A 24,554-nucleotide genomic window follows, 5' to 3' on the forward strand; every position below is an offset into this window, starting at 1 on the left:
AATGCAGCGTGAATTCCCGCAATTCGAAGCTTGGGCCACTGATGCTGCAGACAAAGTCATTGGGCGACGAGTGAGCGAATTGAAATTAGTGAACGAAGCAGGAAAATGAAATGCAGATTTTTTCTTACTTAGTTTACAACCTAATTTCGTAGGATCCGGCTTGTGTACGATATTTCACCCATTTCACCGTACGATAATTGTTCTTCTCCACGACTTTCAAGAATTGTACTTGTAGGCCAGAAGCACTGTACATATCCATATTGAAGTCCAAAGTAATCTTAGGCTTGAACCAAGCCGTAGTAGTATCTGGAACCTCGAAATCAACAGATATAAGTTGTTCCAGCTCACCGTAAAACTTTGAGAATTTCCATAAGATTGCGTTTTCCTGCGCGTCGTATTTAGACTTGCCGTTAGAGCAAGATATTGTTCTTTTCATGATGCCTTGAGGTATGACAATCTTTAGTACTACTCCCGTAGCAGCTGCTTTGGAAGGAAAATTGGACAGCATCCTGATCTTGAGATATATGCCTCCACCATCCTCCACGATCTCGGGATTGATGTCAAAAGGCAAAGGAAAAGTGTCGTTGATGCGGTACGACATGAGCTGAAAAGTCCCATCAGGGGGGACGAACCGTATCACTCCTTCAGTAGTGTACTTTGCTAGATCGACACATTTGTGAAAGTTGAAATCATCTACGGATATGGATTGCGTGACATCTCGGAGATAGTCATCCGAGAGGCCGAAACGACACACAGGTGTTCCAGAGAGATGCGATTTTAATGTGATGGTGCCGTCAATGTGTGATCTTAGGTGGTTGCCCCTGGAATCCAATAGAAGGGAGATCTTCTCGTCGACATTCAAGAATATCTCATTCTTACGATACTTTATCCCCTGTTCTCTCCAAGAAACTTTTGAAGGATCATAAACCAGATCGATCGAGTTGAGCTGGTCTGACTTCTCCAAGAGAGACTTTTTCAGGCTGGAGAACTCGCCATCTTTATGCGAAACCTTGAGAGAAGAAAAACCAGGCACCACAGACGCCAAGTATGCGTAGTCCATGTTTGTAGGATATCCAAACTCAACAATCTCGCCCAAGATATCGAAGATCATCGAGAAGTTGCCCTTGATGTCGTCCTCACTAAGCTGGTCCGCCCCCCGAGCGAAGAGTTGATCCAAGAGATGTAGGAGATGATGCAAGAACTCAAAAATAAGAGAAGAGTCCTGGTTGGAGCGCGCCACAGCAACAAGCCATAAGTATCCCGATCGTATATACAAAAAAGACGTAGATCCTAAAGTAAGTACCGGCAGCCTGCTTGCATGGGCGGTCGAGGCGGAGATTTTCCCCGCAGAATTGATTACTTGGATCCGAAATACATCCGCCACATTTTTCTTCACACCCTCCTTGTAAAACTTTGACATCAAAACATCGCCTTTAGAGTTGAAAATGAGCAATGACGTAATCATGGTGTCCTCAGACGATGAGAACAATACGGGTGTCTTGGTGATCGATCTAGTCGCACACGCCGAGCACGCGGTGCGCGATGTCAATGGTACTGCAAGAGGTAATAAACACGGGAAGAATACGAGATAACCGGGAGAAGATAGGAAAAAAAAAACACTCTTTCAATGAAACTTGGAATAAAGGTTTTGAGCAGAGAGCGGGGTCTGGCATGATGACCATGTCCGCTTAATGATCCTACGTTGGTTTATTTGAGTAATTCAGACAGGTTGACCCTGTATTGTCTCCGAGCATCGGGGAAAAGTGAACCAGATAGGCAGTGAAAAACTAGCGCTACTAAGTAGTGAAGAATAGAGCCCTAGATTCAAAAAAGAAACAAAGACAAACAAAGACTAACAAACGAAAGACAAACAAAATCCAAAACAGCGACAACAAACAAACAGAAAACAAGCAGAAAACAAGCAGAAAACAAACCGAAAACAACAGAAATCAAAGAGAAAATAACAGAAAATAAACCCAACGCGAGCTTCGAATTCATGATTAGCCTCAGGCCCTGCTCGTTCTCTGGGAGTTTGGTCGTTGTCAGCAATTTGCGGCCGTGGAAATGCTTATAAATGACCGTGTAAAAAATTGGTACAGATCAATAGCCTAAATAATGCGCAACCACGGCAGGTGACTCTTCAAGATTTATGCAGCAGCAAAAGTGACGACGTAGTCATACAGACAAAAAGCTGGTCTACAGCAACATAAAAAAACAAACATCGGCTGAGATAAGCCTGGGATTCTAAGGTGCATTATGCAAATTTTCATTTACCAGATATGAAATTATATCTTTACGCATCCCGCTACAAACTTCCGTTTTAAAGGCGGCCAATATTATTACCCCACATCTACCCAGGCATTGAAGAGTGATTTTCATTGGCATTCCCAGCAATGCGCGTACCCCAGGTTTTGAAAAAGCGGCGTTTTTAAGCACGAGCATCTTGCACATCGATGCGCGGGGGTCATGAGCGTCCTCAAGAAGAACGCGGTTTTTCCCGGGGCCAAAGCGTGTGTGCCTTTCGTAACTCCGTTTATTTCGCTGCTTTCCATGATAGGTTGACCCTTACTACTTGACGGTTCAAACCGTTGTGGAAGCTGCTATGTTTATATGAATCAATGAAACATTCTGTATGTGACGCGAGGAGACGATATTATTCTATTGTTACTTGACTTGTAGGCCGAAAAAATATCCGTGGATTGGGTCTACCTGAACATTAAGACCAGCAAATTAAGACCAGCAAGGCTTTCGATATACTCGAGATGTCAGAGAACTTCCAGTGTAGTATAAACCCCTCATTTTCCCCGGAAGAGTTGGGATTTGTTTCTTCACGAAAGGCTTTCGTGGTCACGGACAGACTTTTGCCTGAAAAATCCGGGTAGCGAGGGTGTTTACCCGGTAGGGTGCAGGTCTATACCGCTTTACTGGCAGGCGTGAAAAATGAAAATGGAACATCACAACTCACTTTTTGTGATGATCGTTTTGGAGTGATCGAAATAATTTCGCTAGACAGCATAAAATATTTAGACAAATAATTTTTTTTGGCCAAACAAATGGAGTGACCACAGTGTCTGCATTTACGGCTTGCCATGACTGCAGTGCACGAAAAATACACTAGATTTCCAAGGGCAATTTTGCGCGAAGGCAGCCTTGGTGTCAACCGAAAAAGAAATAAATGTATTGAGTAATAGCTAGAAGATCAGCTTTGAGCTTTGGCAGAAAATGTCGATCAAATCAGGACCAACATTTTCTCTCTGTACCCCTCTTTTTTTTTTCAAGAATGCACGATGCCTTGTACTTCTTCGCCTGTTTTAGGTTCCCGCGGCCAGTATCCGAACTAGTCTGGGTTTTTTTTTCACCTTTTTTCTGTTTTGGGAACCCTCATGAATCCAAAAATAAAGAGCGCATTGTACCAACTGTCAATTGCTGCCCTATGCACCTAGAAGGGACTTTAATGTCCGGGAGAAGAGCACGCAAATAAGTTTTTCTCCTACTTTACTCAGAAAAGCCGGCGAGTAAATTACTACGGTTGTGAAATTCGAGATTAGGGCTATACGATGTTTTCATCTTGGTCCATCCTTGTTTGGTGCCGCAAACAAATTAGAATCCGCTTGGAGAGGTTCACTTAGCGACCCCACGTTTCAAAATGCCTGCCCGGTATATGCATATGCCATGGCTTTTCGCCTCGAGCGCACCTGTCTCACCCGGACGTATGCAGCAGGAATCTAGACTGCCGCACGCGCCCCTCTCAAATGCCGCTAACTCCACACTTCGCAATGCGAGCTTTACAGTATAAAAGAGAGGAAGTTTCCACGGGTGAAAAGGTCACTTCAGTAAACTTGATTCCTGCCTGTATTTTCAAGATAACTCACACAGAATCCTTGGTTTTCCGATCAGACATTGGTCCGAACAACCCGACAAAAAACCCACAAGTTCCTTATCAGACAGGTCTCGTACCGTTAGATAAGCTCTGGAACCTCCCAAAACCCGCACACCTTTCTTATCAGGATATACAGATAGTACACCCGGAAGTGTACTTCCTGCTGCTTTTTATATAAGACTGAATCAACCGATCTTCCTGCCGCATTTCAGTGCAATATTCCATAAGCTACATCTACGCAAAATGAGCTTGGATATTTCTAAATTGTCATTGAAAAATGACAGCGACGACGCGTCGTCTGTGCAATCTTTCAGAAATGATTATATTGACAAGCCATTTTCTGGTAAACAGGAGCAGTTTGAGCAAGTGCTTGATATTTTGGATTCCACGGGGTTCATCCCTGAAGCTTTGATTGAGCTGGAAGCAACTTGGTTTTACTCTTCTTTGGGAATTGATGACGTGTTTTTTGCCCGCGAGTCTCCTCAAGGGATTGCCTCCCATGTTCATTCGCTTTACTCTTGTAAAGTACAAGCTTTTGCCTCTGGAATTGACGCCCAGGACAAACCTTTGATTCGTTACAAAAAGGAAGCCGAGGACCACGCTGTATTCTTCGATACTCACATTCCAGGGAATGTCAGTGGACCAGCAAGCTTTGATGTGACAATTGACGACAGCTACATTGATCCTTCTTCTGGTACTGACGCGTACAGGCTTGAGTATTTTTCAGCCCCCTTGAACTACAAGAGTGACCCGATTTTGTCAGGTGTATCGCTGAAAGTTTCGGCCAATCCTGACTCTGCTGCTGCTTTTGCCCTGCAAACCGTCAAGTGTCATTTCATTTACAAAGTGAAGTACGCTCAACCAGGCGCTGACCCTAAAGAAACAGATATCAACAAGATCGGTGATGAGACTTTCCTCAAGATCGTGTCTCCAAACACGAAATCTCTTTACGCTGACATCATCAGGCGTGTCGTGGGCACCACGGGCCCAGTCATCCAACATTTTGCTGTCGAAGAATCTGAAGAGTACAGAGTCGTGATTGGATACCGCCAGCAAACCTCGCCACACTACAACTCTGCCCTCTCGGAATTGGCTGACTACTATAAGCTCACGACGACAAGAAAATACGTCGAGCAGTTTTCTAACGGTGTTACTGTGATCTCGATGTACATCAAGGCCAACCAGATGGGTTCAAAAAAGACCCCCATCGACTTGCTGATTTACCAGGTGATTAAGGAGGCTTCTTTGTTGTATTGCATTCCACACAACTTTTTCCAAGAATCATTCGTCAAGAACGAATTGTCGTTGCAAGAGTGTATATACTCCCAGTGTGGTGTGATTTTTGTCACTCACTTTTTGAACAGATTAGGACCGGAGTACACCAAATTGTCTCAGTTGCTTGACCCAAGTAAACTGATTCAGCATGCCGAGGTTTTGAACTCATTGAAGAAGCGTTTGCGGGCTGAGACTTACACTCAGGAATATATCAAAGAGGTTTTCAGTACTAGAAAAGATATTGTCCGCAAGCTTTACCGTCTGTTTGCTGATGTGCACTACATCAGACTGTCAACTGAGAAGACTTTGTCCTACCAAAGACTTTCTCAAATCACTCCGGTAGGATCTGAGGAAGATTTCACCCACTTGCTCAACAGAGAATGCTCACAAAATGAACACCACGCGATCGTCTTGAGAGCTCTCTACATGTTCAATGCTGCAGTTCTCAAGACTAACTTCTACACGTCGACTAAAGTGGCTATTTCTTTCAGATTGAATCCTTCGTTTTTGCCAATTTCCGAATATCCTGAGACTCCATTCGGTATGTTTTTCATCGTGGGTTCTGATTTCAGAGGCTTCCACATTAGATTCCGTGACATTGCAAGAGGCGGTATTCGTATTGTGCGCTCCAGATCTATGGATGCATACAAAGTGAATGTGCGTAACTTGTTTGATGAAAACTACAACTTGGCGTCAACTCAACAAAAGAAGAATAAGGATATTCCAGAGGGTGGCTCGAAGGGTGTAATTTTGCTTGATCCTGGTGCAGCTCAAGAAACTCCTAAAGCGTCGTTCGAGAAGTACATTGATTCTTTGATTGACTTGTTGCTCAAACAACACGTTCCAGGATCAAAGGAAAACTATGTCGACCTCTATAACAAGCCCGAAATTCTTTTCTTGGGCCCAGATGAAGGAACCGCTGGGTATGTTGATTGGGCTGCATTCCATGCTCGTGGAAGAGGTGCGCCTTGGTGGAAGTCTTTCTTCACAGGTAAATCGCAACAGATTGGAGGCATCCCCCATGATGAATATGGTATGACTACTTTATCTGTACGCGCTTACGTGAACAAGATTTACGAAAAGCTCAACGTTGATGATTCATGTATCAGAAAGGTGCAAACTGGTGGACCAGATGGTGATTTGGGGTCCAACGAGATCAAACAGTCCAGAAACGAGAAGTATGTCGGTATTGTTGATGGTTCTGGTGTTATTGCTGACCCAAGTGGATTGGACAAACAAGAGCTTCTTCGTCTCGCCCACGAAAGAAAGACGATCGACCACTATGACAAGTCAAAGCTCTCGAAGGATGGATTTGTTGTTTTAGTTGATGACGTTGATGTAACTTTGCCAAATGGAAAGGTGGTTACATCTGGTGTCAGTTTCCGCAACACATTTCACGTGAAGTTGAAGGAAGTCTACGGCACCAATGGTGTGGACTTGTTTGTTCCCTGTGGCGGCCGCCCCGCTGCCATTGATACTAACAATGTCATGGAGTTAATTGACCAAAAAACTGGAAAAGGTATAATTCCATACATTGTCGAGGGTGCCAATCTCTTCATCACTCAATCAGCCAAGCTCATATTGGAGAGTGCTGGATGTATCGTGTTCAAGGACGCTTCCACTAATAAAGGTGGTGTGACTTCCTCTTCATTGGAGGTTTTGGCTGCACTCTCATTCGACGACAAGGGATTCTTGGCGAATATGTGCGTGGATAGTGACGGCGTGAAACCAGACTTTTACGAGCAATATGTCTCCGAAGTTCAAAAGAAGATTGTTTCAAATGCTCAATCTGAATTTGAAGCCTTATGGATGCTCAGAAATCAGACTGGCGAGCCAATAACCGAGTTGTCAGACAAGCTCTCCAAAGCCATTAACAAGTTAGCAGATGAGTTGGCTAACTCCAAGGAATTGTGGAGTGATGATCAAGATTTCAGAAACGCGGTTTTGGTTGACGCCCTCCCTCCCTTATTATTGAAGTCGATTGGAATCAAGCACATACTTCAGGGCGTGCCAGAGGCATACCTTAGGGCTTTGTTTGCGACTAGCTTGGCCTCCAAATTCGTTTATTCCAGAGGTGTTGATTCTAACCCAGCCAAGTTCTTGGAGTTCATTTCTTCGATTAGAAAAGAGTTTGTGGCTAAGAAGCTCTTGTGATTTTTTCAAATTTCCTAGTATAGATTTATATTAATATGACTCAAAATTGATCAACTTTCACAAAGAATTATTTCCATTTCTGTTCTACTAATGAGGATTTATTTAATGCGTTTCTATTGAATACAGAAAGATACATATACTTCGAGGCACACCTCCGACGTATTCCTCAAGAACGACCCTCTTCGATCTCGTTCAAGATTTTCTTCCTGTTGGTTATTTCTTCATTGATTTGAGCTGTAGCGTAGTCACCAATGAGAGCAAATACCGCCGTAGAGCCGCCAATATAGTATCTCATCTTCACCGGAAGACTTATCCACTTCTGCCAAAGATTCATCGTTGAGGTTCTTCAACACGAAATTTTGCGTATTCAAAACCAGTGTCGTGTATAAACCAACGTTACTCGAGAATTTCTTTTCCTCGGAAGAACAGACCTCAAAATTAATAATAGGCTCAAGAGTAGTACACGCTCAAAATTGGTCACGCTCAAAATTAATCACGAGTACAAAATTAATTCCCAATGAATTTTAGAGCCAAGATTTTGTATGAGGCTATTTCTCAAAGTTGCGATGTATTAACAACACTTTGAATAGACTCAAAAGACCTTGCAAGCTATCGCAATGTGGTCATTTTGTCTGGGTGGCTCCTACTTAATTTCTTAAGTCTTTGCGAAGATTGAAGGGAAAGATTTTCACAAGGGAAAGTAATCGTGGTGTCATTATGTAGCATATCTATTACTTTCCACTAAGGACTTCTAGCTAAGAAGTTGTTTTTTTTCAGGAATGGAAAAAAGGACATATTGATATGATCTAATTTTTGAGACTAAGATTTGTTCCCTTGGAATTTTACACCGAACAGATAAGAATCTTGATCGAGCATCTCAGACTCTGTTTAATATTGACTATAAGAATACACCTCCCTTTGACTCCAATTCAACGTCGAAAGAAAGTTTAACAGATATCATCCTACTTTTGCACCTGATTTGGGGGCTGGTCAACCGTTTTTTCAAATGAGAGATTTGGTTTCAATTCAGAAATTAGCACGTCATTTGCATGGAAAGCAACAGGCACTTGAATGACTCTTGAAGTTGTATATAATATCTTATCGGGATAGTATTTCGGTATGAGTTGTGTCGCCAGCGATGATGATCATCGCGGCACCAGTCTGCGACGGAGACACCAGACCAATATCTGAGGTGCGCTTTATCGGGAATACAAAATGGCAATGAAAATCGCCAAAAGATTCACAAAAGCCGAGTCTTTACTTCCTCCGTGTTGTCTCCGCGTACACCCCGATGACCATTCGCTTGTTTTCATTGGAACGTATAAACTAGAGAAGGAGACCGGGATAAGGAATGGTTCCATCGAAATTCATCGTCTCGTAAATCATGAACTTGTGCACGTGAACTCCATTGAAACAACACTGGCGATTTTGGATTTGAAGTTCAATCCTCTAGACAGCCTGGTTATAGTCCTGGCGCACTCTACGGGGGAGCTTATTATTTGGACTTTCCAACAGGAATTGACCCAGCAGAGCATCCTTCAAATCACCGACGATACGAACCTCGTTACCTCTATCCAATTTTCGCCACTTGAAGCACTGAAGATTTTGGCGACACTCACGTCCGGTGAGGTCCTCATGGTAGACTTGGAGTCAGGGGAGAGCGAGCAGTTTTCAACAACTCATACATTGGAGTGCTGGACGGGTGCATTTGGCGAGACTGGCCCTTCACAGAACGTTGTATTTACTGGCGGCGATGATGCTAGACTAATTGCACATGATTTGAGGACAATGGGCAAAATATGGGCCACAGGTCCCAGACACCACGACGCGGGCGTGGTGCTGATTCTTTGTCCCGGGCCGAGGTGGTTAAACCACCAGCCAAATGAACTCTGGACAGGCTCCTATGACGACAATTTGCGAGCCTTTGATTTGAGGAAGCTAGACGGCGACGAAGGCCCCTACCTCTACTCGAGCTTGTTACCTCTTGAAAAACAGAAACAGAATCTCAATGGAGGCGTATGGAGATTGATTCCGTCACCGGATTCCGACGATGTTTTGGCCTGTTGTATGTATGATGGTGCCCGTGTCCTCAAGCCAAAAGCCGGGGGAGTGGAGGTTCTGAGATACTTCAAAGGAGACCACGAGAGCATGTGCTATGGTGGGGACTGGCAGGACCCGAAATCCATCGTGACTTGTTCTTTCTACGACAATGTGGTACAGATATGGCTGCCGCAGGAGGAACAGTAGAAATAGAAGTAGCAATTGTGTCTGTACAATAAACGCAGGCCACGGGCGGGGCGCACTCTCGTTTAGACCCAGTGGCAATAGATGTATTGACTATATGAGGGAGGACAAGTCTAGTGGGATAGACGAGCCTCTTCCGCTTGGGTACAACTTCTCCTTTCCCTCGAAACGTCTAGGGCTCGGGAGCGCGTTTTTGTTGGCAAACTTGAACCTCTTGTCCTCGATGACGATCTTCTTCGTCTCGCTGGAAGTCTTTCGGTGCAGGGTGTTGATTGTGTATGCCAGCGCAGATATCTTCCGAAGACTCAGGCCGGCATTCTGCTGTTGATCTAGAGTGCTGGGCGGAGGGGGAGGCGCCGGTTTTTTCGTCTTGAACAGCAGTTGCGACAGAGTCTGGGAAGATGGGGGAGGCGAGGACGGAGGCAACGACGGGGGTAATGAAGGGGGTGCCGTAGGGGGAGCCTGCGGCGTGTTGTGGAGGGGTGGCGGTGCCATGGGTGGCTGTTGGTTGTTGAGCCGGTCATTGTTTCTTGGATCCAGTCCGGAGAAAGGATTGATCTGCAGAAGAGGTTGTGGATTTAGTGGAACTGCCGGGGTTGACGGAGTTGAGGGAGTTGAGGGAGTCGGTGGAGCAGGCGGAGCAGGTGGAGCAGGTACAACTGCCGGAACCGCCGCCGCCGGGGATGGCAGTGGGACAGGCGGCGAAACGGAAGAGGGTGGAGCAGGCGGCACGGCCGGGCCGGAGCGGGCCGGCGGCGGCACAGCGTGCGTTCTGGGAGGCGGGGACGACAGTCGCACGTCCGTGTCCCCGCCAGGCCCGCGGGCCGCGGAGTATGAGGACGTGTCGTCCACGACAAACCTGTCGTTTCGCTTCGCGTTGATCTGATCGAGAAATGGGAGCGCGCCGCCGGCAGCGGGCCGCGGCCCTGTTGCTGGCTGCATAGGGGGCACGCTGGAGGGCGGCGGGGGCGGCGCCAGCGGCACAGCTGGAGGCTGGGGCGGCGGGCCCGCGTCGAGCTTCAAGCCCATGGGCGGGGGAGGCGGCGGCGGCGGCGGCGCTTGGGCGGCCGGCGGGGCCACGGGGATTGCTGGCGAGCGGGGGCCCGCTCCGGGGGCTTGCGTGTCCGCAGTGCCCGCGCGGCGGGCGTTGATCTCCGCCAAGAACGGAAGCCCCCCCGGGAGGGCCGGGGCCGGGGCCGGGCCCGGTGCTCCGGCGTCTGCCAGCGACACGGGAACGGGCGGCGGGGCCGTGCTGGGCGTCGGGGGAGCGGCGTGGCTGCTGCTGGAGCCGACCGACGAGTGGGACAGCGTCCTCAAGTGCGTCAGTTTCTTGGGCCTGCTGGGCGGGAGTTTGGGCACCTTCAAGGAGGCGCCCGCAGGCGCGGGGGCCGGCGCCGGCGGCGGGGCCGTGCCCGGCACGGCAGGCGCATGGCTGGCGGCAGGCACCGGGAAGGGGTGTTTTGGCGGCGGCCTGGCCAGGGGCGCGGCGGGCACGGGGTGTGGCGCCGGGATCTGTGGCGCGCCGGGCGGCACGATCCCCGAGCGGTTGTCCCTCACGGACTTGAGCTTGGGCATGCCGCCGGCAAAGATATCGCCCAACTGGGGCGCCGAGGGCACCGGGCCCGAACCCGGCGGCGGCCCGCGCGGGGCCCCCGAGCCCCCCGGGGCCGCGGGCGCCGCCTTTGCGCCGAGGAGCGGCTTGGACTTGTCCACGGTGACGGTTTTCTTGAGCTTCATGCCTTTGTGGATGTCGCCTAGCAAGGCGTCGCGGCCCGGCGGCATTTTGGGGGGCGGGCCGGGCGGAAGATCGAGCTTCGGGGCACCCATGGGCGGGGGCGGCGGAGGGGGAGGTGGCGGGCCGGCCATGGTTGCAAATGGAGGGTTTTTTTTGGCAGCGTGTGGGGCGGGTGGCGGAGGGGGAGAAAGAAGAAGGAGAGGGTCGAGGAGAGTTGGGGGAGGTCTGGGGCCGCCCGCGTCCATAGCCGCGCGTGGGCCGGTGGGCCTGCACTGGCCGGCCTCCGCTGGCCCTAGGGCCTGGGGTCTGTTGCACGGTGCGCCGGAGTGCTGGTTTCGGGGTCTGCTGTGCCATGTCTTTGTGGGATGGATGGGGAGCCTGGTCTTTTTTTTACGTGGCTGAAATAAGTTCTGCTCGCCGAGGCCATCCGTAGAACAATTTTTTTTTTAAGCGGGTGTGGAGTGTTTTTGTTTGCATGGTCCATGGCGCTGGAAGGCTGATGAATTGGCGCAATAGGGCCGTGGTCGCGGCGGGCGGCGCTCGCAGCCACGCGGCGTCGCTCTTTGGAGGAATGCTGATGGCTTTTTCCACCAGGATGCAGATGGCTTTTCCCACCAGAATGCAGCGGGCAATTCGGTTGATCCTGGGGAGTGTGGGTGGTGCCCGTGGCCTGAGGCCGGCGGCTTGATAAGGGCACTCTGCTTCTTCGGCAGATTGCTGGTGCAGTGGTCGAGTGCAAGGCGGGCGCAGTCCTGGGCCCTGTCGCAGAAGGCGCGGGGCCGGGCGACCGCGTGTCAAATTGCGGCGCCGGTTTTCTGGCTACTTTGAGAATGATCTTTGAATCAATGTTGCAGGAAATTCCCCGGATCGGCTTTTGGATGGTCCCTCAATTGAACCAATTTTCGGAGCAAGCTTCTGAGTGGGTTTCTGTGAGCTTTTGTAGGTTTCTGTGGGTTTCTTTATGTTTCTATAAGTTTGTAGGTTTCTATAAGTTTTTTTAAGTTTTTGTAGGTTTTTTTAGGTTTCTATAAGTTTTTGTAAGCTTCTATAAGTTTCTGTAATTTTCTGCAAGTTTCTGAGTAGTTCTCTGATAACCCATGTGCTTCGAACTGTGGTTGGCTTCAGGCCGGAGCTATCAATACTATTGACGTGCCGCGATACTTTTACGCGGTTCGCGGTTAATAATCTGCCCCCTCATACGTGTGGTCTTTTTCTGTTTGATATTTATTGGCTGGGACGTCAGGAACATCTGGCTTCTACATCCGCTTTGTAGGACTGATTGTTATGTTTTCCTGGATATACTGTCTGCTGTATCATTCTTTATTAATCCTTGTGGCTGCGGGTATCCGCATGTATGCCTTCGAAGGCATTCCAAGGCTTGACCAAAAGTGGCTCAGTCACTACTCAAAGTAGCACTGCGAGCATTCCTACTGCTTTCAAGGCGGCCCACCCTTCTTTCCAGAAAATGGCAGGCTCGTGCAATAATTCGGGCGGACGTGTAAAATAAAGCACGCTCTCAAGCGGCGTCATCACAAGATGCGACAAACAGTCGCTGGCCATTGGGGAATAGGGGGCTTTCGCCAGCGCCAGCTGGCTCTTGCCAATCATAGCATGGTGAAATACAAGCTAAATTGAAAGATATACTACCTGGCTGGCTTCATGTTGGAATCAATATATACAATGTGAGACATTCTTCGCCCACCTCAGCGTCGGGTCCTACAGCTGGACATTCAAGCTGATTTCCTGGCCAAGCTCTGCTCCCAACTCCTCCTGTAGAAGATCCGTCAAGCTCGAATTATCTCTCAAAGTGATCCACCGGCCTCCAATCAAATCGTAGCGCTTTGGACCACTGTAAGGACTACTGAGCCAGATCTGCTTGTTGGGAGGCTGTCTGTTGATTACATACGTTTTTCCTTCCGCAACAGTCAACGTCATTACTCCTTGAGTGAGCTCCACATCGATTTGAGGAAACTCGTCACACAAATCTTCCATGTCTTCACTCAACGTCTCTAAATACTCATTCGCAATTCGACTGTACTGCGCGTCAGATATCTGGTCGATAAGATTCTCGATATTGGTGCCATCGGTGGAAATCACGTAGCCTCTTCTGGGTACTATCACAGCATGGCTGGAGTTTCTGACCAGTAATACACGAGCTCTTGAAAGCCGAGAAACCGATTTGAGTGTGGCCGCACGCTGCCTGATAATGCTAGCCACCAGAGCCAAAGGGCGAGACTTGAACATATTTGGATAAAGGAGTTCTAGAAATAGGGAACCAAGCTAGTGGAAATTCGGGCGTGCTTTCTGAACAGATCTCCCTGGTATGTCTTCGGAAACGTGTATGCTGATGCCGCGACCGCGCACGCGAAACTATTGGAGAAGAACTGTTGACTCAAAGTCTATTTGAAAAAATGAGCCAAAAGCTGGCTTATCGTGGATCAATACTTATTTCTTTCAGTGTGAATGAATCGAATGAGAGTAGAAGGTGATACATCCGAGATAAATCTATTCTGCATGATTAAGGCAATAGATAAAAGTACGGGGAAACAAACCTCAGACTTTGTCACTTCTCATCTTCTGCCTCACTTAAGGTCTTATTCCGTTCCCTTTGTTATTTTAATAGACAATTTGGCACGCATCAATTTATTCTGGGTACGTTGGATAGTATGGTTTTGATATTGTATGAACGAAATTAGTCACTTGTTTAGCAGCACCCGCTCAAGAGCATTTCAATTCATTTTTGCGTGAAGCAGTGACAATCTCCAAAAAAAACTGCAATATTCTTAAATTTCCCAATTTATGAGTCAAAAAAGTTTAAATGTCACTTTCTTATGCCCTTTGCCCGCTGTTTGTCGGTACTGTTTTATCTGTTTCGAACGCCAGAATCAAACTTAAGACAAGTTGCACGGTCTACATTCAAAATTGATAAACCAACTGACCACCTGATATCTCTTGAAGTACATGTGTCCCGCTTCCCAACACCTATCAGAAGTCAAAATGAGAATTTGCACCCACTAGCGATGATTACCGAGTTCAGCCTTCCACGTTTGTTCTCAGAACCAGAACTCATCACCAATACCATTTATCTTGAAATACGTAAATCCTTCTTCAATTGTTTTCTTCACCAGCAGGCTTACAGGCGACTTGAAAATTTATTTGGGCCCGGAGTCCGGAATAATATCCGCGGATCTCTAGCGCTCTAGACATTTTCTCTGCGCATACGCAGTCAAGCGCACTGCTGCGATCAAATAGACTAAACCCCCATTATACCATGTTCTTATTCATTATCGTGGTGGCTGTTGTGCTCTGTGTCATCATACTTTATCTTCCATATGCAGCTGGATTGACAACTGTGGAGAAACAGGCACGCAAAACATCAGAGCAGGAGAAAGCCTCACAAACGGCCAACCAATACTCCGGCTACCTCCCTCCCGATGAGGAATTGAAACTTCAACAAGAAGCTGCGTCTAAGGGCCAGACAAGTGCATTAAAAAACAAAATGAAAGTCACGAGCGAAAGCTTACCTATCCACATCAAGTTAAATCAAGATGGCGTTTTGAGAAAAAGAACCGAGCGTAGCGTGGGCGATCTCAATCCAAACAATTACGACTACGATCTTGATGAGTTGATCAAAGAAGAAACCGAGGGAGAGGCACAGCGGAAGGCGCAGGAGTTTTATGCAAAGCAGAAGCTTGGAGGTGATAAAGAGGCCATGGTCTAATGAGGCCAGTGTCAAAGGCTGAACCGCTTATATATTTACATTTATCTTCATCCACGATGTTCACGGTATTGAGGACACGTCCAAGAGCTTAAATAGGCTTGTCTTCTTGAGGTAGACTAGCTCTTCACGTTCATTCAAGTCGATAGGCTCGAGCTCGTCTCTTAAAATCCGCATTTTGTGCCGACCATAAGCCTCTTGCAAAGCGTCTTCCAAGTCCTTTTCAATAGTCTGAACTCTGTCCTTTAGCTCTGCGTTTGGACCAAGCGTATGACGGAAAGCCAGAAAGACTTGACGCACTAGAGTGTTTGATAGCTTGACGAAATTATTGTCCCCGACCGTAAATTCCGGGGCCGGTGGTTCAGCCATGACTTCGTTAAGAAACCGGCTTAGATCCTGCGGCAAGGCCGAGTTGTTTATTTGTTCTCTGACCCAAGTATCTCTCGCACCAGAATTGAGATCATGCGCTTCGAGTAGCTTGTACAACATATACTGGAGATTATCAATGGTGTATTCGTGCAACGAGAATGCACGGAAAACGTATTTGAACATTTGACTCGTGATTGGAAGCATCTGGACGGATTCAACCTGATTTAAAAGTCTTGCTAAAGCACTAAAGTCAGCGCCAGATTCACAGTAATATCTCAAAATGTGAATAAATGTTTGCTCTGTAGGGTGGTAATTCACAGGGGGTTTTGAGGGAAGTTGATCATATCCGGAGATATACAGGGAGTATTTCAACTTGTCATCTAGTTTGACTAGTTTTAAGAATCGCCCATCTTCAGTTAATGCCACCTCACTTTTGACTATGAGTGCTTCAAAGAGACTTTCTGCTAATTGGGGCTCCCCCAATTCAACTAGGGAGAATATTATGGTGTTCAAAAGCTGAATATCGATCAAATCAATGTGTCGCGATACGAGGAGCGAAATCCAAATATTGAACTCGTGTCTTTGTCCTAGCAAGGATAGATTCTCGAGTAAAATCTTAAAAGTGTCTCTAGTATAGCTGTCTGCACGGATCTTAGACATGATATCGGAGTATGCAGCCATATTCCCGTGTCTTAACGCAGTGAGTAAGATCACATTCAACGCTTCCGCATCAGTAGCATCGCCAAACTTCAGATAAACCTCTTTGTAAGTTTCGAAATCGAAGTGTGGGCTTTGCCACTTGTTCAATATATTTTTTGCTGCTACTGAATCTTGGGGGTTTCCTTGCCTAGCAATAGACTGTATCGTTTCCATAATGTCTTGTCTCTCACGAAAGAACGTCTTGTAGACCAAATTCTGGCGTTCATATTCTGTGATTGGTATTTCTGAAAGAGCAAGATCACTTGTGATTTGCCAGAGGTTCTTTAAATGTGCCTGTCTCGTCATGTTGGCATCGGCATACTGCTTCAATAGAAAGGCGTCGTCGAATAAGAAAATGTTCGTCCCTGAAAGCATATTTGGTTTCAGGAAAGCTCGGAAAGAAAACATCTGAAGCATGAAGTGCTCAAAATCTTCATACCTCATATGCGCCACCCCAGGACGTGGTAGAGTATTGTAGCTCCTGAAGAGAAGATCGTGATTCACTTGACGAAAGGCTTCGCGGTTTGAGTTGAGCATGGTTAAGCTATTCCTTACCGGGTACAAGTTTTTCAAAAACTTGCCATAAACAGAGGGCTCAACAACCTGATAACGCGGAAATGTCTGGTGCTTTTCTAGACTCTCCCTTCGAAGTTTAGCTTCATGCGGTGTTACTTTCCTAGCTTGAGCCAGGATAGGTTTGAGCCCAGCAACGCTTGGTAGGTAAGGGCTCTTTTTATTCGATAAAATGTGATCATTCAACTGTTTGATAACTGAGCTTAGAGTTTGATGCCCGCCTTTACTGCTCATGTGGGCGTGGTGTATTTCGGGAACAATATTTCATAGGAGCATTTGTTTGAATCAAGGGGCCTGCATATTCCTATGCTCTTCCTCATCCCAGTATTAGATATGATGTCCTATTAGGAGGTAGTTTTCTTTTGAAAACATAATTGAGTCATAATGGATGATATAAAACATAGAAAATTTGGTAAATTAAAACAAAATACATCACAATCCTTTTTGTTGTTGATTTGAGTGATACGTTGACTGTTGTCACGTGATACTCAAGGTCCAGTTAGCGATTTGAAAAATTCTCGAAGTGAGGAAAGTCCTTGAGAAAGCAGTCAGCACCACACCCCATGAAGATCCAAACTAAGGCCTCTCAGGTTTTGGAGAGAACCTCCCACTATATCAAGGCTGGTATTATCCGTGATAAGCCCGCCTGGTATGATGCCGTGGCTGCGGTGCCTCCCACATTCAACATGGAAAAATTACCCAAAAACCTTGGGCCTAATCAGCTACAAGATCCCATGGAACAGCTTTGGAAAGAGCAAGGCGGCTACATCAAAACAAGAGCTTCCGCCCCTGAAAGAGCGCAAAAAAACAATTTCGTCAGTCGGGTGCCAAAATTGCAGTTTTTAGAGGACCAGTTGAGAGATGTATTCTACCACCAACACCCTTGGGAATTCTCGAGGCCAAAAACTTTGATTGAAAACGATGGCGACGATCAGGCAAAATGTGACTGGTCACGTATGCTTCAATTGAACAAGCCTCTTGATGGTGAAAGCGTGGTGCAAAGAACGTTGTGGTTGTTGCAAGATTCGAAGCAACAACAGAAGGAGAAGACTCTTTTTGAGGCCTATGACCAAGCCCGCTTTGAATTCTACCAGTTGCGTATGGCCGAAGAAATGAATTCTGTTGTGTCCAAAGAGGAATCTCTCATGTTTGGTGCGCACTTTGCATCTTCTAACTTACAATGGGGTGTCCAGAAGGAACAAGAGACTATCGACAGGTGGGCTAAGATTGGAGAAAAGAGAACGAAAATCAGGGAGGCTTCTAGAAGCAAGGCCTCTGCCAGTGCTGGTATTGCTGCCACGCCTGAGGAGCCCACCAACATGTGGGAATCGTTTCTTTCTTCCGAGGAGCCCACAAACCAATAAACTTGTACATAGATGGGCAGATTTAATGAATAGCATAAAAACAGAACACGCTGTTCAGTTTACGCATGATGGCCGAAATGCCTTACTCTGAGCGGGGATATTCAAGAGACAATAGCGACATCAGGCACAGGCAAGCGGAGTTTTCTTTTACATGGCCTGGCACAAAACCTTGAACAGGTGTGGGGGTTTAGTTGAAATTCTACGAACATTTATGCGCTTGCGATGGAGTTGTCCGAAAGGCCCCGTATATTTAATATGTATTGTTCGTAGGTGATATCACGGTGTCGAGAACAGCTTTCTAAGGATATATGCTTAACCCATCAGTAAGTTCCATATGGAATGTGATGTAGTTAGTGTAATGCTAAGCAAGATGGCCACAATCAGTGGTGCCCGTGGTCGTCCTTCTTAGCAATGAGCTTGTCGTATGCGAGGTAGACAGAAAAGGCAGCAACGGCGATTCCCAAACCTGGGAAGGCATTCTTGAAACGGTTGAAGCGAGTAAACTCGCCTTCGTATCTCCAAGCGTCTCTTTTAGCCCAAGGGTTCGAACTCATGGCGTATTTGTTTTCTATGGGTGGGCGAGAAAGTTGGAGAAAGCGAAATGTTTATTGGTGGAGGAGTCGTGCAGGGTCAGTGCGAGAGCTGTGCGATTGATTACCTCAGTTGACTGAAAAGAGCTAGGAATAAAGGCACCTGTAACGTATTTGTAGAATTATTTGGTGAAACTAAATACTTTTGTCACACTCAAACGGTCCTTCTTGACACAATGAGCTGTAGCATATAATCATATTCAGATGGTAATTTTAGACTGGTCTTAAATGTCCAGTAAGACCAAGTGTCGATACATATGTAAGCTCTTTTTTGCCTTGATCACGTTTTCATTGTTTGTCCAACTCAGATCCATTTTTCGGAGTTATTCAGGGAAATACATTGAAATTTTCACTTTTATGCCAACGCGGACCAGTCCGCTCTCACATGTATGACTTGCTGGGCACTATAGGAACGAGCCGATAATAAAGTATTTTGAGGATTTGGGGAGACCCTTCAGACATCGATGAGGAAAAATGCTACTAAAAGCAGCGACAACATACTAGTGGTCTATTTGTTAATCTCTCGGCACTGAAAACAAAAAATAAACTCCCATTTATTTTTAATAGTCTGAAATTGTTGTTTGCGTATCGTCACTTTCTTGAGTTTAATCTTGATGTCTCAGAGATACTTCACCCCGTCACTTTTGAGAAACAAATTCAAATAGAAGGGAACCTTTTGAAGTAGACAAAAAGATGCCACTACGAAAAGATAGCTGATACAATGTATTCAAGAACATTGTCTGGCGGATATTCCTTCATCTTAGTCTTTCAACAGAACACATGCCGGATACATGAAAATACATAGCTTTACTTGTTGTGTGTGACGATGAATTCTTTTTGTATTTATGAAACCTTGGGTAATATTTGTCAATGAGCAATTCCACTCGAAGTACTTTAGCTCTCAACAGAGGGTCATCTAGCTGGTCAAAACTTTGGAGAAAAAGCAGACCTCCTTGTCTTGAAACATGAAAAACGGTACACAGTCGCTTCCTTGAGATTGTATTTTGATGGTCAGAGTAAATCCGAGCCGACGTTCCGAGATGTCGCCAAGTCAGTATACTCTCAAACATCTTATGTAATCAATACTACGAGGCTACCGAAAGCATTTACGTTTGAAGTCACAGGCTTGAAGATTTTCGCTTATAGTAACAAATTCTTGCTATGTAGGACCGCTCTTTCGCTACATTGTTTTTCTGAATGAATGGGTTTAAAAATTAATTCCAACGGCCCCGCAATATACGTTTTGAGTGCGGTCTATGACAAGTCTTTTTACTACAACAGGCTTCGAATATCAACAAAATATCTCCACAAATGGCTCTATTTTTCTTATCACCCTCACGAACATGCATGTACAATCACCCGGTTGCTGATTGATTCTTGTGAATGAAGCAGGTTGGCAATTTGGCACTGGGTCGTGCTCGCGATAATAGGGTGTCCGACATTGCGTACGCGAGTCTCGAAAATGCTCACATCCTGCTTCAAAACATCACCACGCACCTGAGCATCTGCCTCCGTAATCTATTCCGCGGTTTCTCCAAGTTTCGTCTAGCCAACTTGCTTAATCACTCTGTTTGAACAAGGCTACTCAAACGACCACGTGACTCATCATCATTAGGTTATCTTTTGCTACATTCTCCTCATAAAGTTGTCTTGGGTTCTCACTTGGGGGTCGTTTCCGGGTTCCTTTAAATACATCTTTGATCAGCGATGTCCTCATGGCAAATCTTCAATTAAAAGGACCTCGCAATGAAGATACAGGCCCGGTTAAGTACTTTTCCACATTCCTGCGCTCCAGTGGTGAGGAGGCTGACGGACTTCTCGTCACTTTCCAACTTGGGGACCAGCTACGACGTTGTTTCACGGACAAGAACGTGAGTATAGAGGGCGTCTATGATCCAATATTCTCTACCTGTACTGATACAAAGAAAATCGGGGACAATCCGTGCCCTGGACTCTCAATTCCTCCCGCATCAAATGCGAATAATACACCTGCTTCATTAATAGGGCCATCGCTAAACGGCTTGAACGCAGCCCCAGTACAAGCAAGGGAAGAAGTGGATACCGACAGTGACATTGAAATTATAGAAGTTAGGCCCGCACAGCGCATGCGGCCGGTGCATAGTTCCGGCACCACTTGGGGCAGCACCAGTTCATTTCAGATCCGTCTGAGCGATACGACAGGGTCAGACACGGATGGTAATTCTTCAAGTGAGCTCTCGGCACTTGACTCCCAAATCAACCAGGTGCTCTCGCCTAATCTCACGATCTCATCCCAAAAGCCGTATTTTCAGCGACACACCACGCAGCCCATCGAGCGATCAGTGAAGAATATGCCGCCCATACACAGTTTACTACCTGAGTTTTTCAAGCCACACGCAACAGTAAAGGGTCCACCCCCACCAGGATACAGAAACATTCCGCCCAATTTGGTATATGCCATAAATAGGGAATTGAACATTTGGATGGAAACGCCCTCGGACGATGACATAGAGATGGTGGAAAAATTAGTCTTCACTTTAAAGGATCCCATAGTCAAGACCAAAATCAAACTCCCAATTAAAGCGACCACGTGCCGGCACTTTGAGTGCTTCGATTTTCAAACATTTTGCGAGTTCCACGGCCTCAAGCCTGGAGTGAAATCACTTTTGAAAAGCACTCTTGTCCAGCAATCGAGAGAGGCAAGAGCAGCGGAAAACTTATTTTTGAGGCAGCAGCAGAGGATCGCGGCTAAGACACTCAGCTCTGACGCGCCCGAAATCTTGTTCCCGTTCTTCTCGGAGCATGGGCAGATGTTCTTCACAGAGCTCTACAACAGAACACCTCCCCTTTACAAGTGCCCCTTGTGTGACGAAAAGTTTGGTCTCAAGCAGCTATATATCAGCGATATCTTCAATTTTTTTGTGAAGACCACGCCGCTGCACATAACAAAAGTTCAGCTTGAGGGCGCCCGATTTAAAATCGTTGAGGACGACAAGTTGGAGAGCACGAAAGAAGAGGCGGAGATTGTAGATTTATCTGAAGAAGACGAAGAAGAAGAAGAAGAAGAAGACAAGGAAGAAAGTGACAAAGAAAAAGAAGACAAAGAAGAAAGAGACGAAAGAGACGAAGGCGAAAAAGAGAATTCAAAAGAACAAGAAAAAGACACTGGAGTCAAAGAACAAACTGGGAATACAGAGAATAGTGGTGTCGGAATCGAAAGCATGGCTTCAAAAATTGGAACGTTAGATACTGGAGATACCGAGAAAGCGGACAGATCGACGACTGCCGACGATTTCAACGATGGTCTAGATGAAGTCTTAATGACCATGAGCAAAGGTGATGGAAGCTGGAGCCATCCTGTAACATTAGACTAACCCCACTGACGACTATGCGATGACGCGTGCTGATACGTTGTATTATGAAACTGATCTTACTTATCAATATTGATTGCGCTAAACAAGAATTTCAGGTCATATGTAACCACGCTATATGTCAGATGAATCTCGAGAAGAGACCATCATATATTATTGCTTATATTTGGGATATACTCCTCGAATGTCTCCACCGAAGAAATGAGCTCTAGGCTCTATCATTTATCAGAGTCTCCACCCTCTGCCTGCCTATCATGGAGCCAAGGTGCGTGAGCCCAGCTGTACATGCAGGTACGCGGGAAGCCCCGAGTCACGTGGCATCATTCTTGACGTAATTTGATGGGATGCACGGGTGCGGGTGGCGGCTTGGCAAGAGCATTCACTTGCAAACCCGTCTCCAAGCGGCTGAGTCGACGCAACTTCTGCAACGATGTTCGTGTAAGAAAGGCAACTTGCTGCATAAAATAATTTTAATTCGGATGCGCAATTCGTTCTCGTGGCGAATAAATGCTGGCGCCCGCATCTCACTCGTGGCACTGCAATCTCCTATATGAACACCGCGTTGGGAGCGCGCATTGAGGCAAAGATAATCTCAGCCCAGCTCTGAAATTGCTTCGACATTCCAGGAGCTTATTCTACACAACACCAGCCACATCTCTCTCGACAACAACAAAACAACTTATGACAAAGATTCAGCCGCGAGATAGACATGTTTCCTCTTTAGCCAGCGGAAGCTCTACCACTAAGATGGCCCTTGTATTCACTACCGTGGCACGGTTGGTCCATGGGATGCCCGTGGCCGCAGCCAGTGCCGCATCTAGCGAGGAAGAGATGACCAGTGAGCAGCTTTATATCAATCTCCTAGTTTCTGCATTTCTTGTGTTGGCCGGTGGTGTGTTTGCCGGCCTAACTTTGGGACTCATGGGCCAGGATGAAGTCTACTTGAAAGTGATAGCGACTTCCGGCGAAGCCCACGAAAGAAAACACGCCAGAAAAGTGTTGAACTTGATCGGCAAGGGCAAGCACTGGGTCTTGGTAACCCTTTTGTTGTCGAATGTCATCACCAACGAGACTTTGCCCATTGTTTTGGACAGATGCCTCGGTGGTGGCTGGCCTGCCGTCGTCACCTCCACAGCTTCCATCGTGGTGTTTGGAGAAATCATCCCGCAATCCATCTGTGTACGCTACGGGTTGCAGGTTGGAGCTCTTTTTGCTCCCTTCGTGCTTTTCTTGATGTATGTCATGTACCCTGTCGCATACCCATGTGCTCTTCTTTTAGACTACATTTTGGGCGAGGATCACGGCACAGTGTACAAGAAGTCCGGGTTGAAAACGCTAGTCACGTTGCACAGAACCATGGGTGTTGAAAGATTAAACCAGGATGAAGTCACAATCATTTCTGCCGTCTTGGACTTAAAGGAGAAGCCCGTGTCGCAAATCATGACGCCCATCAACAGGGTGTACACCATGCCATCAAACAAGATCTTGGACGAGAAAACAGTGGAGGAGATTTTCAACGCCGGCTTCTCCCGTATTCCCATCCACATTCCGGGCGAGCCCATGAATTTCGTAGGCATGTTGCTCGTGCGTGTCTTGATCTCCTATGACCCCGAGGACGCCTTGCCCGTGGCGCTGTTTCCGCTTGCCACTTTGCCTGAGACAGCTGCGGACACGTCTTGCTTAAACATATTGAACTACTTCCAGGAGGGGAAATCACATATGATAGTTGTCAGTGAGACACCAGGCGAACCCACGGGCTCCTTGGGCGTGTTGACCTTGGAAGACGTGATTGAGGAATTGATTGGCGAGGAGATTGTTGACGAGTCCGATGTCTACATTGATATCAACAAAAACATCAAGCGTGAGAATCCCGGGCCTCTTTACAAAAGGAACCTTACTGCCTACTTGCACAACTTGTACCAGTCCGGCTCGAAGAAAAACTCCCTTGATATGAGTCCAGAAGATGCTTCAAATACTACCAAGTCAATTCTCAAGGCTAAGGCGCTCTCGGCTTCGCCCAACAGAATGAGAAATGCAAATGTCTTGGGATCGCCCATGCTTGCGCCCGTGAATCCTGCTGCAAATCCTTTGGAGACCTCGAAGTCGTTTGTTAAAATTAAGAGACCGGCTCCGTCTGACCCAGCCAGTGGTCCTTTCCCTATTGACCGGGAGATCCTCCTGGGCGACAAAAAAGCGAACCCTGAGACCTACAACGAAGTTTTCTCATCTGAAAGAGAAGTTCTTGACGAGGCACGAGCCAACCAAAAGGCTGGAAACGATGCCTCATTCATTAGAAGAACGCTGTCCGACTTGACTGAATTGGATCACACGATTGAGCATGCTCGCAACACCAACAATGCAGGAAATGGTAATACTTTATACCTGGAGCCAAGGTCATACCGTACAGGAGGTATTGTTGAATCTATTGTGAACGTGCAAGGTGTGCACAAGACAATCATCGAAGATATCACCGAGGACGAAGAGTCGGAACCTGAGTACGGGGCATTCAACGGCTCAAGAAATAAACGTGTAAGTCACGGGGAGGAGGAGATGCAGCGCCTCATTAGCTTTAGATAATGAGGGTTGTGAAAATTCTTTGAAGA

At 46.7% G+C, this 24,554-nt stretch overlaps 12 protein-coding genes across 12 annotated transcripts; 6 read left to right on the top strand and 6 right to left on the bottom strand.

The window, feature by feature from the left end:
• Positions 1–133: 133 nt before the first annotated feature.
• APM4 (Apm4p) lies at positions 134–1,465 on the bottom strand (the record flags this gene model as incomplete). Its single annotated transcript, XM_018857835.1, has 1 exon — positions 134–1,465. The coding sequence occupies one exon, from the start codon at positions 1,463–1,465 to the stop codon at positions 134–136; it is 1,332 nt and encodes a 443-aa protein (XP_018710452.1).
• Positions 1,466–4,123: 2,658 nt separating this feature from the next.
• On the top strand, positions 4,124–7,309 carry GDH2 (glutamate dehydrogenase (NAD(+)); the record flags this gene model as incomplete). Its single annotated transcript, XM_018857827.1, has 1 exon — positions 4,124–7,309. The coding sequence occupies one exon, from the start codon at positions 4,124–4,126 to the stop codon at positions 7,307–7,309; it is 3,186 nt and encodes a 1,061-aa protein (XP_018710453.1).
• A 166-nt stretch (positions 7,310–7,475) lies between these two features.
• On the bottom strand, positions 7,476–7,643 carry METBIDRAFT_45390 (uncharacterized protein; the record flags this gene model as incomplete). Its single annotated transcript, XM_018857912.1, has 1 exon — positions 7,476–7,643. One exon carries the CDS (start codon positions 7,641–7,643, stop codon positions 7,476–7,478), a length of 168 nt encoding a protein of 55 aa, XP_018710454.1.
• Positions 7,644–8,530: 887 nt separating this feature from the next.
• On the top strand, positions 8,531–9,556 carry METBIDRAFT_45504 (diphthamide synthase; the record flags this gene model as incomplete). Its single annotated transcript, XM_018857921.1, has 1 exon — positions 8,531–9,556. The coding sequence occupies one exon, from the start codon at positions 8,531–8,533 to the stop codon at positions 9,554–9,556; it is 1,026 nt and encodes a 341-aa protein (XP_018710455.1).
• A 90-nt stretch (positions 9,557–9,646) lies between these two features.
• Positions 9,647–11,533, bottom strand: VRP1 (Vrp1p; the record flags this gene model as incomplete). The annotated part of the gene is made up of 1 exon (XM_018854287.1): positions 9,647–11,533. One exon carries the CDS (start codon positions 11,531–11,533, stop codon positions 9,647–9,649), a length of 1,887 nt encoding a protein of 628 aa, XP_018710456.1.
• Positions 11,534–12,572: 1,039 nt separating this feature from the next.
• Positions 12,573–13,752, bottom strand: YFH1 (ferroxidase). The gene has a single exon (XM_018856173.1). It carries the CDS (start codon positions 13,530–13,532, stop codon positions 13,005–13,007), a length of 528 nt encoding a protein of 175 aa, XP_018710457.1. The 5' UTR covers positions 13,533–13,752; the 3' UTR covers positions 12,573–13,004.
• An 807-nt stretch (positions 13,753–14,559) lies between these two features.
• METBIDRAFT_44964 (uncharacterized protein) lies at positions 14,560–15,009 on the top strand (the record flags this gene model as incomplete). The annotated part of the gene is made up of 1 exon (XM_018857856.1): positions 14,560–15,009. The coding sequence occupies one exon, from the start codon at positions 14,560–14,562 to the stop codon at positions 15,007–15,009; it is 450 nt and encodes a 149-aa protein (XP_018710458.1).
• Positions 15,010–15,078: 69 nt separating this feature from the next.
• On the bottom strand, positions 15,079–16,746 carry METBIDRAFT_14924 (uncharacterized protein; the record flags this gene model as incomplete). Its single annotated transcript, XM_018854558.1, has 1 exon — positions 15,079–16,746. A coding segment is annotated over one exon (1,668 nt), but the record flags the coding sequence as incomplete, so codon positions are not given.
• Positions 16,747–17,210: 464 nt separating this feature from the next.
• METBIDRAFT_79261 (mitochondrial 37S ribosomal protein mS23) lies at positions 17,211–18,011 on the top strand (the record flags this gene model as incomplete). The annotated part of the gene is made up of 1 exon (XM_018859025.1): positions 17,211–18,011. The coding sequence occupies one exon, from the start codon at positions 17,211–17,213 to the stop codon at positions 18,009–18,011; it is 801 nt and encodes a 266-aa protein (XP_018710460.1).
• A 380-nt stretch (positions 18,012–18,391) lies between these two features.
• METBIDRAFT_44463 (uncharacterized protein) lies at positions 18,392–18,565 on the bottom strand (the record flags this gene model as incomplete). The annotated part of the gene is made up of 1 exon (XM_018857795.1): positions 18,392–18,565. One exon carries the CDS (start codon positions 18,563–18,565, stop codon positions 18,392–18,394), a length of 174 nt encoding a protein of 57 aa, XP_018710461.1.
• Positions 18,566–20,068: 1,503 nt separating this feature from the next.
• Positions 20,069–22,293, top strand: FGR3 (Fgr3p). Its single transcript, XM_018855030.1, has one exon. It carries the CDS (start codon positions 20,317–20,319, stop codon positions 21,952–21,954), a length of 1,638 nt encoding a protein of 545 aa, XP_018710462.1. The 5' UTR covers positions 20,069–20,316; the 3' UTR covers positions 21,955–22,293.
• Positions 22,294–22,632: 339 nt separating this feature from the next.
• Positions 22,633–24,528, top strand: METBIDRAFT_44787 (uncharacterized protein; the record flags this gene model as incomplete). Its single annotated transcript, XM_018857838.1, has 1 exon — positions 22,633–24,528. The coding sequence occupies one exon, from the start codon at positions 22,633–22,635 to the stop codon at positions 24,526–24,528; it is 1,896 nt and encodes a 631-aa protein (XP_018710463.1).
• Between the last annotated feature and the right edge of the window lie 26 nt (positions 24,529–24,554).

Source organism: Metschnikowia bicuspidata (assembly GCF_001664035.1).
Source record: "Metschnikowia bicuspidata var. bicuspidata NRRL YB-4993 chromosome Unknown METBIscaffold_5, whole genome shotgun sequence".
Lineage (NCBI taxonomy): Eukaryota > Fungi > Ascomycota > Pichiomycetes > Serinales > Metschnikowiaceae > Metschnikowia > Metschnikowia bicuspidata.